A 14,472-nucleotide genomic window follows, 5' to 3' on the forward strand; every position below is an offset into this window, starting at 1 on the left:
TGGTTCGGCACTGATGCCCGCTGTAAATTTTGTCTGCAGTAATTTTATGTCTTACTCCCTCCGTCCTTGAAAGAGTGTACTTCCAACTTTATTGGAGGGTCAACTATCTCAAAGTTTGACCGAGTTTATGCAAAAATATGTCAATGCTTATGAAACCAAATAGGTATATGACGAAAATATATTTAATCATGAATCTAATGCTACTAATTTGATGGCATAAATGTTAGTCTATTATTGTATAATTACAGTCAAACGTAAAAAAAGTTTGACTTTCCAATAAAGTTGGAAGTACACTCTTTCAAGGACGGAGGGAGTATGCTTCTCGAAATAAAAATGATTTAGTAGCGGATTTACAGTTTAAAAGATTGTCAGCTTGTTGGAAATGAAGAATGAGAACCAGTTCTGTGTCCTCTGCTTTCCTCGGCAAATTTGAGATCTCGGACATGCTTTACCGATGGCTTCAAACTGGGGTTTGGTTGAACTGATGCTCCATCGCCAAACCACCACGGAAGAACTCACTCCATTGAGTAAACCAACCAATCTCCATCAACCTTTTTTCTGTAATATCAACATATTTGTTGACATAACAATCTTTTTCAACATGAAAAATAAGCCATAGATGACAATCATTAGGTAGAGAGGTTGCTGTTTGGCGACATTGTGCACTTCAAAGTTCAATTCATGGCAGAAAACTAGATATTATAGGGCTGCCTTCATTTAAGCCAGTATAGAAGCAAAGTAGCAACCACTAGTTAAACTAGTGTAAATATATTACAACGTGACATCAAACAGGAAAGAAAAAACCACTGCACCTATACAGAAAATATGTCAAATACTAACATTCAAGCACAACAAAACAGAAAATATAACTTCTGAAATATTCAAATATTATAGCTCCTCCCTTCTAAGGCCAGTACAAAAGCTGATGGTGCAAACAGCTTACATCTTACAACAGAAAAGATACTAAATAACATTCAGGCACAACGGAACAGAGAATTAGAGGTGAAGGGTTACTTTGAACTACAAAAAGGGCCATTTCTGAAAGGCGCCGAATTTGCAAGCAGCATCAAAGCAAGGTTCTCCCAAAGGGGTCGGCCATTGATAAATCATGGGTATGCTTGTCATCGATGCCATTATACCCATAACCACTTGTGAATTCAAATCGAGCATCCGAAGAAGCTCTGTTGTCCACTTGTAACAGCTTGTGTTGGTCAGACCTCCATTTGTCGTTGCGGTGGCAAGTAGGTACTGCGAAGTTCATTTGTTCTAGCACTTTCGCATTCAAAACGAAAAATTTGGCGAAGTCAACATCTGCCATGTTGCCAAAGTAGTTCTCCGGCGCCACTCTTTTGAGATGGAGTTCGAGGCATTCAATTGGATCCAGTGGGTCATATTTTAGCACATTTTTCATCTCATTGCATTGGCGCGACTGGAGATGGAAAGAATAAATATCATAAAGGCAGTTGGTTAATGGATTAGAGCACAAGTGAATCATGCTGATGTTGACAATTAAAGCAAGCAAATATGAATTACTCACAATGACATACAGCCTCTCCAAGCAAGGGAAGCACTTGAGGAAGCCAATTACCGCATCAAAATTAGGGCCAACAGATTCGATAACCAAAACCTTCACGGTGCGCATTGCGGTTGTCACGCTGATGGCAATCATTTCCTGAAGAAAATGACAAACCAAAATAAGAAGAAACAACTTGCAAACATGTGAGTTCTGATTGCTTGATTGTAGAAGGGTGTTGTTACCTGAAAAACCGTGGTTCCAATGTGGAGTTTGGATATGCCCTTTGACACCAAACCAAATACCTGCAGCTTAGGTGCTCGGATTACCCGGACAGTCCCCATACAATGGTCTGGCGTGGGTGGCAGCAGCCTCTCAAGGCAAGGGGTGTCCTCGATGACCAGCTCTTTGAAAAAGAAAGTCCCTAGGAAGCTGATGCTCCTGAGAGTGGGAGAGCTGATGCATATGCGAGCAATGCCAATGTTAAAATCCAGTAAAAGGCTTTCCAATGAAAGGCAGCGAGAGAGCATGCTGTGGAGAGCCTCCCCCGAGATGGTGACTCCACGCATGGTGAGCTGCTTGAGCAGCGGAAAATGCAGAGACGGCGCAGGCAAGTCCGAGATGGTGACCATGTACATGCTGAGCTGCTTGAGGTGCGGAAAATTCAAAAACTGCGTGGATAAGTCGGGGAAACTGCAGCAGCTGAAGCTGGTGACGCCGAGCGTCGGCGCAAAGCGGAGCGCGGACAACGGCAGCGGGAATATCATGTACTCTTCGCCGTCATAGTCGAGGTGGAGCTCCTGGAGGTCGGTAAGGGCCTGGGAACGAAGCCAGCGGTTGACCTTGCCGTAGAGGCTTTGGTGGATGGAGGGGAGGTCGAGGCGGAGGGCTGGGCCAGGGTGCTTGGCGAGGATCTTGGAGACGTAGGCGACGCGTTTACGCTTATTGCCGGAGAGGTCACGGTCGGCGACGAGGTTGAGGGGCGCCGAGCGCCACAGGGGTCGCCACCGGCGGGCGACGGCCTGCGTGCGGGCGCCGTTCTTGGTGGGGAGCAGCGAGATGATGGTGCAGAGGACGGCGTCGGGGAGGGCGCCGATGAGATCGAGGCCGATGCTGCCGCTCCCCGGTGGTGATTCTTGGTCGCCCGCCCGCTCGAACATGCGCTTCTTGGGGGCGTGCGCCGGCCACGACGGTGGCGGCAGCGCATCCATGGATGCCGCGCTTGGCTTGGTGGTGGGGGTAATGGGGTTGGATTGGGGAATTAAGAACGAGGGATTGGGGATTAGTTTTGCCTTAGTTTTGTCTTTCCTCGGTTGGCAGAAAAAATGGCGGGAACCGACAGAAGATATTGGCGCCAACTTTGTTCACATGTGCGCGCCCAAATTTTTACTTTTTTCAAGGGCCCGTAGTTCTTTCTTTATGGGCCGGCCCATCTAAAGCTGTCACGTTCCAGTTTTGGGAACATTTTGAGATTTCCCAGACTGTTTTTTTAGGGACCTTCTAGGTTCTTGAACCGATTTATTATTATTTATTTCCATTTTTTGTTTCTTATTTTATACTATTATGTTTATGTTTCTTTTTAATTTTTTTCCTTTTTAAGTTTCCTTTTGCTTTTCAGATTTTTATTATTTAAATAGAAATTTGATAAAATGTTAGCACTTATAAAAAAATCTGCATTAAAAACACATGGTTAACATATGTTCACAAATTCAAAAACAATCAATTTTAAAAATTGTTCACAAATACAAAAACATTTCATATTTTCAAAATTTTATCGCAAATAGAATACGTTTGGGAAATTAAAAAATGCTCGTGTTTTGAAAAAGTGTTCATTGTTTCTAAAAATGTTTGGGTTTTCAATTATGTTCCTGTAGTCCGAAAAATGATCGTGTTTTCAATTTTGTCCTCTTTTTTCAAGAAATTTCTATGATTCCCAAAAAATATTCATGATTCAAAAAATATTTAATTTTTTCAAACAGAAAATCACGTTAGGAAATTCAAAAAAAAGATTAAATCTATCATGGCTTATATAGTTCATATAGACTCGGATGCTTATTGTGGCCGAGAAAACATCCCTCGCGAGATAGGATGCAAAAAACCTGATGCTATGCCACCGAACCACCAAGAGAGAAGGAACAAGTGCACAAGAAGACAAATTCATGAGGACGCGGAGGAATTGATCCCGAGCACACAGGCGCTCAGTATCTGTCCCCTCGAATACGGCCTCGTGATTCGTCTTAGCGCGCACACGTGACCGATGCTGGGGCCCGGAGTCGACGTGGAAAGTGGAAACTAATGGATAAATTGTCATGCGCGGTGGGTCAGAACTGCTCGTGCTTTCGAGGCCGGCAGTAATTGACTTCAGTTCCGTGGCTCGGATCATCGTGCGATTACTGATCCGTGAATCATGCGTGCTAACGACGTGATTCTGGTGGAGTAAATGCAGAATGGGTAGGTGGGCGTCACTCCTTCCTACCTCCACCTCCTGGGGCTATCGTGGCACTGCGGACGGTTCGGCGGCGGCTCTATCACCACCTCAAGCTGCGGTGTGCCGGCTCCGACGGCAATGGAGTTCTTGCTGCAGCCGTTCAACAGGTGCTAATCTTCCTCCTCCGTGTTAGCTAGCTCACTCTTGGATTGGGTTTATATTTGCTATCGGATTTGAGTTAGGCGCTGGATCTAACTTTACCTCTGGTTGGATTGTTCTTGCAGAACGACTCTGATTGAGGAAGTGAATGACAGCGAGATACCGACGGGGCCAACGCGATGTCCTGTTGTTCCGGTGCCGGCGTTGTCCTTGCCGGCGGCGAGTGCATCCAGCGCAGATGCGCTAATCTGCTCGCCGCCTCATGGAGCAGCAAAGGATGGGCGTGAGAGGCCGCAGGGATCTGAGAACTCGATAGAGCAAGTTGATCCACAGGCTCCGGGATGGACTAGAAGGTACGTATGTGTTACTGATTCGTGCTGTATGACTGAATACGGTGTGCAGATAATTGGATTCTTGGTAGGATTAGTTGGTGGACTGATGTATGCAATTGCCAATATGTGCCGTCGATGCAATTAAATTACTACAGAAAAGATGAAACAATATAATTGACTCTGAACTTGAAGATGTATTACAGAGGCAGTAGGACTGAATAAATATTAAGCGTGCAGTGCTAGTCCTGAAAAAATCGCAGTCTGCAGCTGCTTGTGTGAAAACAAATAGACGAAGCTATGCAGCAAGATTCGTATTTATACATTGTTGTAATTAAGAAGAATACATTTTCTTTGCTGATGTATGCAGGGTCAGGGTTGGGGCTGCAGCGCCGGGGCGTGCTCCCTGCCCGGATAGGATGACAGCCCTGGAGAAATCGGTCAGAGTTTTTGCTGAAACTCCTGGTGATAATGTAATTGTGCCGAATATAGGGGTCAGCTTCGATACTCTCGGAAAAACTGACCGTAAAGTTCACACACTTGTAGAAACGACGGCCGGCGTTGACTCCAGAGCGAGCGATCCAGGTATACACCCGATCGCCGCACTGTGGACAAGGGACCAGGGGCAAAATCTCATCCTGGGGTGCCGATGATGATGATGCAGACATGCTTGAGGGCGAGGTGAGATAAACCAAGTGGGATGAGGTGCTTATGTAGATGAGAACCGTGCTGGGTAAGATTCCTGCCTCCAACGGGTAGATGCATTAAATAAGTGTGCAACCACCCGTTAGACCAGAATCCCTACCGGGACGGCTCAGTTCGTAATGCAATTTCTGCCCCGCCAAGCATAAAATCTGTTCCGCGCCGGTCCGTGCTAACGGCGAAGCTGTGATTCCATCGGGCTGGTGGGCCATGGGCCATAAAAATTTTGCATCGCTGGAATTCCACCCTGGAAAGACCTGTCCACCAGCGCTCATCACGAGAAGGAGTTGTGGTACAGATACCGAGAGCACTGCAGCTCGTGATCACTTTAGCACTTTCGAATTCATGAGAACTACTGAGTAGACCACTCTTCTTTTTACGCCTGCAGTTGAATCTTTATGGTCCTTTCTTTTTTGTAGAGAGAAAAGCCGTTGGCCGAGCCTGAAAAGAGCTCGAACCTAACCCGATTTTGAATTAATAAAGCCATCAACCGGCCAGGATTACAGAGGCACCACATTACAAAGGGAATGAATGCAAAGCAAAGCGGAAAGAAGATACAAGGTACTAGGTAGAATAATACAATGGCAACAACCGGAGCAAGCACAACATCGTTGCCGACGACCAGCACTACGCCTACACCAACTAGCCAACTAAGAGCACCGGAGGCAGGCCACGCCGTGCAAGAATTGAGCGCCGGCAACACCCATAGGCCAACCTTGGGAAACAATTGCTCTGTCTCGACCGTCGCAAAGGGACACTATCACTAGTAGAAAAAGGGTCAAATGTGAAGCACATTAGTGCCGGTTTGGATTTGAGCCGGCACTAATGTGACCATTAGTGCCGGTTCCAACGGCTAGGCGGGCGGACATCATTAGTACCGGTTCGTGGGCAACCTTTAGTACCGGTTCATGCCACGAACCGATACTAATGAGCCCAGTGCGGCTGTGATCAGGCTGGGGCCCCCACAAAGACCTTTAGTACCGGCTCGTGGCATGAACCGATACTAGAGTTTCTTAGTAAGCTGATTTTTAGTCCCACCTCGCCAAGAGAGAGGCAGTATGAGCGGTTTATAAGCCGTGAGTGCAGAGACAATGACGAAGAGGCGCAATGCTCACCTACACGTTGATTAGCTTCAAGCCTTTCGGAATAGCATAGATTGCATTGAGCTATGTGCAGTGCAGTCTACACTATTCCGAAAGGCTTGAAGCAAATTAACCAGCATTGCACCTCTTTTTTATTTTTAATAACTTATTTGAACTCCGGACTTCTTGTGTTCAGTATGCAGCATTCAAAGTGACGTCATCAATTTCCAATATGTTCTGACATCATTTGCTGTTTTTCAGTCATTTACCGAATTGTTTAAAGAGCTAAATGACCATGAAATTGAAAACCACTATAAAATGAACTGTGAAAATGTTGAAATTTAGCATGGTATCATCATTTCACCCGCATAGCATGTGTGAAAGAGTAGATAGGGTCACGGCAAAAACTGGACGCTCTTCGTGTACAAACTGGACAATCTCTTTCAGAGTATCGGGGTTTCGGACGAGAACTCATCTGTTACACGGGCACTTTAATGTTTTTTAAACTTATTTGAACTCCGGACTTCTTTTGTGTTCAGTATGCAGCATTCGAAGCGACGTCATCAATTTCCAACATGTTCTGACATCATTTGTTGTTTTTTAGTCATTTACCTAATTGTTTAGAGAGCTAAATGACCGTGAAATTGAAAGTCACTACAAAATGAACAGTGAAAATGTTGAAACTTGGCATGGTATCATCATTTCACCCGCATATCATGTGCAAAAGAGTAGAGAGGGTCACGGCAAAAACTGGACACACTTCATGTATAAACTGGACAATCTCTTTCGGAGTATCAGGGTTTCGGACGAGAACTCATCTGTTACACGGGCACTTCAATGTTTTTTAAACTTATTTGAACTCCGGACTTCTTTTGTGTTCAGTATGCAGCATTCAAAGCGACGTCATCAATTTCCAACATGTTCTGACATTATTTGTTGTTTTTCAGTCATTTACCTAATTGTTTAGAGAGTTAAATGACCGTGAAATTGAAAATCACTACAAAATAAACTCTGAAAATGCTTAAACTTGGCATGGTATCATCATTTCACCCGCATAGCATGTGCGAAAGAGTAGAGAGGGTCACAAAGAAACTAAATACAGAAAAAAATACTCAGAAATAAATAGAAGAAAATAAATAAAGCAGAAAAGAAAAAAACTATATAAAAAATTACTCAAAAATAAATAGAAGAAAATAAATAATGTAGAAAAGAAAAAACTATATAAAAAATTACCCAAAAATAAATAGAAGAAAATAAATAATGCAGACAAGAAAAAACTGTATAAAAAATTTGTTGGGGCGCTGTCCAGTGGGCCTGCCAGACCTAGGGTGTGCAAATGCAGGCCCAGAAGGGCCAGCAGGCTCATAGGGCAGCACGCCATAGTTAGGCCCAGAAGTCTGCTATATAGAGAAGTTCGAAGGAGCAGCCACGACTGGGTCTATAAACCAGTGCGGCTGTCCTTCGCTCGGCGAGGTGGGATTAAACATTGTGCACCGCCGGTGGCAGCGCACAACCATTAGTACCGGTTGGTGGCTCCAACCGGTACTAATGATTGGGCCTTTAGTACCGGTTTGTGGCACGAACCGGTATTAAAGGGACGTTTCTCGCCCCTTGGCCTGGCGAAAATTGGCCTTTAGTTGGTGGCTCCAACCGGTACTAAAGGCCCCTTCTATATATATGGCACTTATGAAAAATGCAGTTTCATCGACCACCACTTCTTCTCCAACTTCTTCGCGTGACATTGCCGTCGTCGCCGCGCCGTCGCCCATCGCGTGCCGCCCTCACAGGCCCCGCCGCCATCGCCCCCGCCGCCCGTCACCGCCGCCACCCGTCGTCGCCGTCACCGCCGTCACCCCCGCCGCCCGCCGCCGTCGCCTCGTACTACGTCGTCGTCTCATTCGCACCGTCGCCCCTGGCCCGCCGCTCGTCATCGCGCCGTCCCCGTCGCATCGCCGTCTCGCGCCGCTGCCTGTACGCCGCCGCCCCCCGCTCGTACACACACACATACACACACACAGACAGACACACACACACATTGTTTTTACTTATTTTCTGTTTTCTGTTGTTTAGATTAATGTTAGATAAATTACGTAGATAAGAATGTTAGAATGTTAATGTTAGATGAATTATATGGAAAAGATGTTAAATATTAATGTCAATTTTAGATGAATTAGCTAGATATTAATTAGATATATATATATGAGATTTGAACTGGTTGAATTAATATAACTTGTTTATTTTTAGTATGAAAATTGATAGAACAAGTTTATTTTTAGTAAGAAAATTTAGGTATATGAGATTATTTGAACTAGTTGAATTAATATAACTAGTTTATTTTTAGTAAATGCTTAGTTGAACTAGTTGAATTAGTAGAACTAGTTTATTTTTAGTAAGAAAATTTAGGTATATGAGATTTGATGATCTAATCAAAATATTACTATATAGAACTACCTACTTTATTATATAGAGATTTGATCATCTAATTAACATTTTACTATGTAGAACTAGCTACCTTATTTTTAGTAAGAAAATTAATAGAACTAGTTTAGTTGAATTAGTTGAATTAATTAGTTGAACTAGTTAGTTGAATTGGTTGAGCTACTTTATTTAGGTATGTTTTTCGTAAGTGCTTAATTGAATTAGTTGAATTAATAGAACTAATAAGTGTTTAATGTTTCACCTATGAACATAGGAATGTCGTCTGACGGCGAACACAATTTCATTATGTGCAAATACTGCGAAGACCAGCGCGGCCTGTGCGGCAAATTTTTTCTAGTTGATGATAGGCGCTTCAGCATCAAGCTGGATGAGAACTTCGAAGTGGATACAGTAAGTCAGAACGACCAAGTCTTTTTTCATAATTAAGCATGACTTATGCTTTATTTGCTTCAACTTTTAATTTTATTTTTTCACTATTCTAGTAGCGTATCCCCTGCCATGCAAGAATTTTTGTCTTGGATAAGATAGGTTTCAGTCCTAACAAAACTATGGAGGTAAAAAGAGTTTACTTGAAGACCAAGCATGGTTATACCTTCAACGTCAAATTATACAATGCAGACACATACACCTATTTTGAATGCAAAACTTGGCAAGCACTATGCAAGGCTTATGCATTTGAGCCTGATATGGTTATCACCTTTGATATTCGTCCGGAAGATTATATTGAAGGTAATAGAGACATTTGGGTCGATGTGCAGACGCCTCCAATTTTAACATTATGTGAGTTTCTCAACCATATTTATGTCTTCGATATTGTTTATTCAAAAAGAGTTGACAAGTAATTTATATTGACAGCTTATTTCCAATCAAGCAAACATGTCCGGCGCTTGATAGACAGGACCGTCCACTGTCCCGGGGCTGAACTAAACTGCGAGGAGATAAGTCATTATGTTTCATGGCTTGAGGATCTTGATGCTGTCAAGACAAAAAATTTTCCTGCACTTAGAAATGTTAGTACTCAAAACGTGCGACCAATAGTGTTCATACTGAACTACAGTCACATATATTTAGGAAAGATGGTAATATTTCTACTATTTTCCTCAGTACATCTTTTGCATACATTATTTTTTTAAGCTAAACTTCATTGCTAAGTATGTTACTATACGATGTTCTTCAACAGGGACTCCCGATGAATGTTGTACCTGATTGGATGGAGACTAAAGGTACCATGAATATTGTTAGCTTACGGCCAAGATATCCTAAAATGCACTTTAGTGCATTCAGGATTTCTAATAGCGAGGAATGCTTAATAGTAAAAGACTGGAACAAAATTGTGAACGATCGCAGAGAAGTACTAGGGGGCAGCAATCAGAAGCGCAACCCATGATTAGGAGATAGGTTCATCTGCATGCTCCAATAAGATGAATCAGGAAATCTATACATGTTCTATGCTATTTTACCTGAGAGAGAGCAGCATGAGTGATTAGCTAGTTCATGCTCTTAGTACTTGTCCTCTTATGTCCGTGTTCTTCGTCCTGAACTTAATCTCAAAGAGTGATTTGCTTTTGTGGTGTTATGAATGCTTATAATATCATTACCATGTTGAACTCAATGATATCTTGGCTTCTGGTACAAGTGAAAGTTTCTTCTTTAAGCTAGTGTTGGTGGTGATTAGATAGCGGTAATGACTATATGATGATTAAGTAGTGGTAATGAGACGACTATTATATGATGATTTTTAGCTAGCTATGAAAACTGTTGTTGGTGATGATATATATGATGCAAGAGTTTTTATATTAATATGATGATGATGATGACGAGTTATTATATCATTTATGAAAGAAACCGCAGATTAGTTTCAACTGGATGGATTCTAGCTAAGTGATCAAGTATATGCCATATCCATATTACCTCGACCAATTAATTAGGTGATCAAGTATATATAATATGGATATGGCATATACTTGATGACTTTGCTAGGATCACATGCATCCCAGTCAAACTAATCTGCGGTACTTTCACCTAATGATTTGACAACTCATTATAATGTAAAACAATCACTAAATTAAATTGAAAACACAAAATTAAAGTAAAATAAAAAATAAAACCAAAACACACCCAAACATTTAGTACCGGTTGGTGTTACCAACCGGTACTAATGTCCTACGCGCCCCCCGGAGCTGGCTCATGCCACGTGGTTACCCTTTAGCACCGGTTCGTGCTGAACCGGTACTAAGGGGGGGGGGGGCTTTAGTGGCCACACTTTAGTGATGGTTACCGAACCGGCACTAAAGGGCCTGATGAACCGGTGCTATTGCCCGGTTCTGCACTAGTGTATCCTTTCACCCAGGATCAATGGGTGCCGCACCGGCGACCAACAGAGTGGCTACCACAGAGCCCAGCACAAGGTGCCCGAGCTGCCATAGGAGAAGGAGACGATGCTGACCCACGAACAACGGAAGACCAACCAGACGATAGCCAAAGCCAGCAATGGCAAAACAGAGCACATGACGCGTGTTGTCGACCGAAGGCACGAATCCATGAAGGAGGCCGAAGAGGCATCACCATGCATCGGGCGAGTCCGAGCAAGATGTATCACGAAGACCAGGTGAGGGAGTCCTGGATTAGGGGGTGTTCGGATAGCCGAATTATACCTTCAGTCGGACTCCTGGACTATGAAGATACAAGATTGAAGACTCCGTCCTGTGTCCGGAAGGGATTTTCCTTGGCGTGGAAGGCAAGCTTGGCGATACGGATGTTCAGATCTCCTACCATTGTAACCGACTCTATGTAACCCTAACCCTATCCGGTGTCTATATAAACCGGAGGGTTTTAGTCCGTAGGACAACATACACATCAACAATCATACCATAGGCTAGCTTCTAGGGTTTAGCCTCTCTGATCTCGTGGTAGATCAACTCTTGTAATACCCATATCATCAATATTAATCAAGCAGGACGTAGGGTTTTACCTCCATCGAGAGGGCCCGAACCTGGGTAAAACTTCGTGTCCCCTGCCTCCTGTTACCATCTGGCCTAGACGCACAGTTCGGGACCCCCTACCCGAGATCCACCGGTTTTGACACCGATATTGGTGCTTTCATTGAGAGTTCCTCTGTGTCGTCGCCATCAGGCCCGATGGCTCCTACGATCATCAATGGCGATGCAGTCCAGGGTGAGACCTTCCTCCCCGAACAGATCTTCGTCTTTGGCGGCTTTGCACTGCGGGCCGATTCACTTAGCCATCTAGAGCACATCGAAAGCTACGCCCCTGGCTGTCAGGTCAGATTCGGAAGTTTAAACTACACGGCCGACATCCGCGGGGAGTTGATCTTCGACGGATTCGAACCACTGCCGAGCGCGCCGCACTGTCACGACGAGCATGATCTAGCTCTGCCGCCGAACAGAGCCCTGGAGGCCGCACCCGCATCGGCTCCGACCCCTAGTTCGGAGCCGACTGTGCCGATCGAGGATGGGCGATTGGACGCCACCTCGGGGGCTGCGATCCCAACGGCGGTTGAGCCGAACACCAGCCCCGCACTACTAGGGAAATGGCTAGCAGCAGCGCGGGTTTTAGACCTATCAGTAGCGCGGGGTGGTGCGCTACTGATAAGGCGCTATAGCTAACGAATAGCAGTAGCGTGCCTCCACCAACGCTACGGCTAAATCGACTTAGTAGCAACGAGTTCCAGGAGGAGCGCTGCTGGTAATTGGTAGTAGCGCTTCTCTCTGCCCGCGCTGCTACTATTATTTCGTATTTTATTTCTTTTTTTATTTCATGTTGTATTCGTACACCTTTACACAAATTTTCATACAACATGAATTTACAAATTGTTTTTACATCATCATGAGTTATTACATCACGGGGTGAAAGAACCGTGTGGACTAGTTTCAAGTAGACGGACATCCACTTGAAACTAATCCGCGGTTCTTTCACCCAATGATATAATAAATATCATCATCATCATCATATCATTAACAACTTATCATCATCATCATCATCATATCATTGGTCACTAGTCGTAATCACAAGTACTCCTGACATCTTCAACTCTAACACATTGTATCACATAATAAACATATTGTACCTCATAGGACCTACTACATTCTCTTAGGACCTAATATATTCTCTAAGGTAAAATAGCAAAAAACAAGATAGCCCCTCGCTCTCCATTATGGAGAATGCAGATTATCCTGTCTCCAATTCTTGCCTTTCGCTTAATGTTGCTTCCAAGAACCTCCTTACAAATGTCCAAACATTTTTTCCACTCTTTGATTAGCATGTGTTCACCGGTTTCGGAAATTCGATATGCACAGGTGAGATCCGTAGGATGACCTGGCTGTAGGTTCAGAACTTCAAGGCGACCATTGTAATACATCAGATGAGGCACACAATCCATCGGGATTTTCTGTTGAAAAACATAGTAATAACTTCGTAGTTAGCAATGATGTACTAGTTTTAGAAGTATGCAAAAGATGCACGGATGTCATAATAGTAAAATATCTTACCAGGGTATCTCCATAGAAGTTATTGTGGTTCAACACGTGCACTAGTGGCACGTATTCACCATAATTTGGAGGAGTTCGATAATAGGTATTCTAATTCTCAAAAAAAGTACAATAAGCAATCAGATGATTTTTCTCCTTATAAGTTAATTCGGAGCCATCAGTGTAGTGGGTTTTGTCTACCATCTTCTGCACATTCTTTGAAGATTCAAAATAAGCTGTCAATGGAAATAAGCTGTCAACTATTTTGAAATAAACAATATAAATTAGTTAATAACTATGTTTGAGAAACTCACATTGCGGTCGAATCGGAAGCGTATCAACAAGGACCCAAATGTCCATATTGTCTTGCTCAATGTCAGGATGACCAAGATCCATGGTGACAATCATACCCTCATAAAAACCATACATTTTGCAAAGTGCTTCCCAATTTTAACAACCAGAATGGGTTACGCTCTGAGAATTATACAGATTTACTTCAAAATCGATATCATGATGGGTCTTTAGGTGTATTTTCTTTGTTTGAAAATTTTCATGGTCTTCAAAACCCATCCTCTCCAAGACATAGCGTCTTGCATGGCATGGGATAAGCTAGTCGAATTGTAAAAGATGAAAATTAGACGTTGAAATAGTTGAAGTCATGCTTAATTACGAAAAAAACACTTGTCGTTGTTGCGTACCGTTTCAACATCGAAGGTCTCCTCGAGCTTAATGCTGAAGCGCTGATCTTCGTCCAGCTCAACGAACCTGTCGCACATACCTCGATCGTCGTGGCACCAGCTGCACTCCCCCGGGAGACTGTCGTCGTCCGAGTACGACATTTCCTACGTTCATAGTTCAAAGATTAAACTTGTACAATTAAATATATGTACTAAAAAACCTAAATTAGATCATTATTTTTCAAAGAAAATCCAGGCCACTCGATATTTCCCACATATTCTAGCACAAGTCATGCCAGAATTCATGGAAAAATCCGGCATGACCTTTGCTAAAAAAAGGACATATCGAGCGCCTGAAATTTTCCGGAACGAAAATTAATCAACACTCCGGCAAAACATAGGCCACTCGGAGGTGTAACCAAAACAAGAAATAATTGCTTAAACTAAAAAATAACACCAAATATGGCATGTTCAACTAGTTCTATTAATTCAACTAGTTCTATTAATTCAACTAGTTCTTACTAAATATAAACTTAGTATAAAAAGAAAAAAACTAGTTCTTTCTAAAAATGAAGTAGTTCAACTAGTTATTAATTTACTTACTATACTAGTTCAACTAAAACTTAACTAGTTCAACTAAAACTAAACTAGTTCTA

General features: G+C 43.1%; 2 protein-coding genes across 5 annotated transcripts; one reads left to right on the plus strand and one right to left on the minus strand.

Annotated features, from left to right (window-relative positions):
* Positions 1–739: 739 nt before the first annotated feature.
* On the minus strand, positions 740–2,755 carry LOC123146852 (F-box protein At1g60400-like). Of its 2 annotated transcripts, none has more exons than XM_044566123.1 (3): positions 1,759–2,755; positions 1,538–1,672; positions 740–1,429 (listed from the first exon to the last, which is right to left on the minus strand). In XM_044566123.1, the coding sequence occupies exons 1-3, from the start codon at positions 2,722–2,724 to the stop codon at positions 1,067–1,069; spliced, it is 1,464 nt and encodes a 487-aa protein (XP_044422058.1). In that variant the 5' UTR covers positions 2,725–2,755; the 3' UTR covers positions 740–1,066. The 2 variants fall into 2 exon arrangements, with proteins under 2 accessions (XP_044422058.1, XP_044422059.1); XM_044566124.1 differs by having other exon boundaries at positions 1,076–1,272; positions 1,518–1,672.
* Positions 2,756–3,863: 1,108 nt separating this feature from the next.
* LOC123146853 (uncharacterized) lies at positions 3,864–6,230 on the plus strand. 3 transcript variants are annotated; one of them, XM_044566126.1, is made up of 4 exons: positions 3,864–4,108; positions 4,226–4,453; positions 4,800–4,902; positions 4,976–6,230. In XM_044566126.1, exons 1-4 carry the CDS (start codon positions 4,080–4,082, stop codon positions 5,117–5,119), a joined length of 504 nt encoding a protein of 167 aa, XP_044422061.1. In that variant the 5' UTR covers positions 3,864–4,079; the 3' UTR covers positions 5,120–6,230. The 3 variants fall into 3 exon arrangements, with proteins under 3 accessions (XP_044422061.1, XP_044422062.1, XP_044422060.1); XM_044566127.1 differs by having other exon boundaries at positions 4,800–4,869; XM_044566125.1 differs by having other exon boundaries at positions 4,800–6,230.
* The last annotated feature ends 8,242 nt before the right edge of the window (positions 6,231–14,472 follow it).

The sequence above is a fragment of the Triticum aestivum genome, chromosome 7A (assembly GCF_018294505.1).
Source record: "Triticum aestivum cultivar Chinese Spring chromosome 7A, IWGSC CS RefSeq v2.1, whole genome shotgun sequence".
NCBI classification, from domain to species: domain Eukaryota; kingdom Viridiplantae; phylum Streptophyta; class Magnoliopsida; order Poales; family Poaceae; genus Triticum; species Triticum aestivum.

What these genes read in the sequence shown, in the direction of transcription:
- LOC123146852 (XM_044566123.1), bottom strand. Translation starts at nt 2,724, where the DNA reads ATGGATGCGCTGCCGCCACCGTCGTGGCCGGCGCACGCCCCCAAGAAG. An exon ending in TTGGAACCACGGTTTTTCAG is followed by an intron (nt 1,673 to 1,758) that starts GTAACAACACCC and finishes CATTTTCTTCAG; the next exon opens with GAAATGATTGCCATCAGCGT. An exon ending in TGGAGAGGCTGTATGTCATT is followed by an intron (nt 1,430 to 1,537) that starts GTGAGTAATTCA and finishes TTCCATCTCCAG; the next exon opens with TCGCGCCAATGCAATGAGAT.
- LOC123146853 (XM_044566125.1), top strand. Translation starts at nt 4,080, where the DNA reads ATGGAGTTCTTGCTGCAGCCGTTCAACAG. An exon ending in TTGCTGCAGCCGTTCAACAG is followed by an intron (nt 4,109 to 4,225) that starts GTGCTAATCTTC and finishes TTGTTCTTGCAG; the next exon opens with AACGACTCTGATTGAGGAAG. An exon ending in GCTCCGGGATGGACTAGAAG is followed by an intron (nt 4,454 to 4,799) that starts GTACGTATGTGT and finishes TGATGTATGCAG; the next exon opens with GGTCAGGGTTGGGGCTGCAG.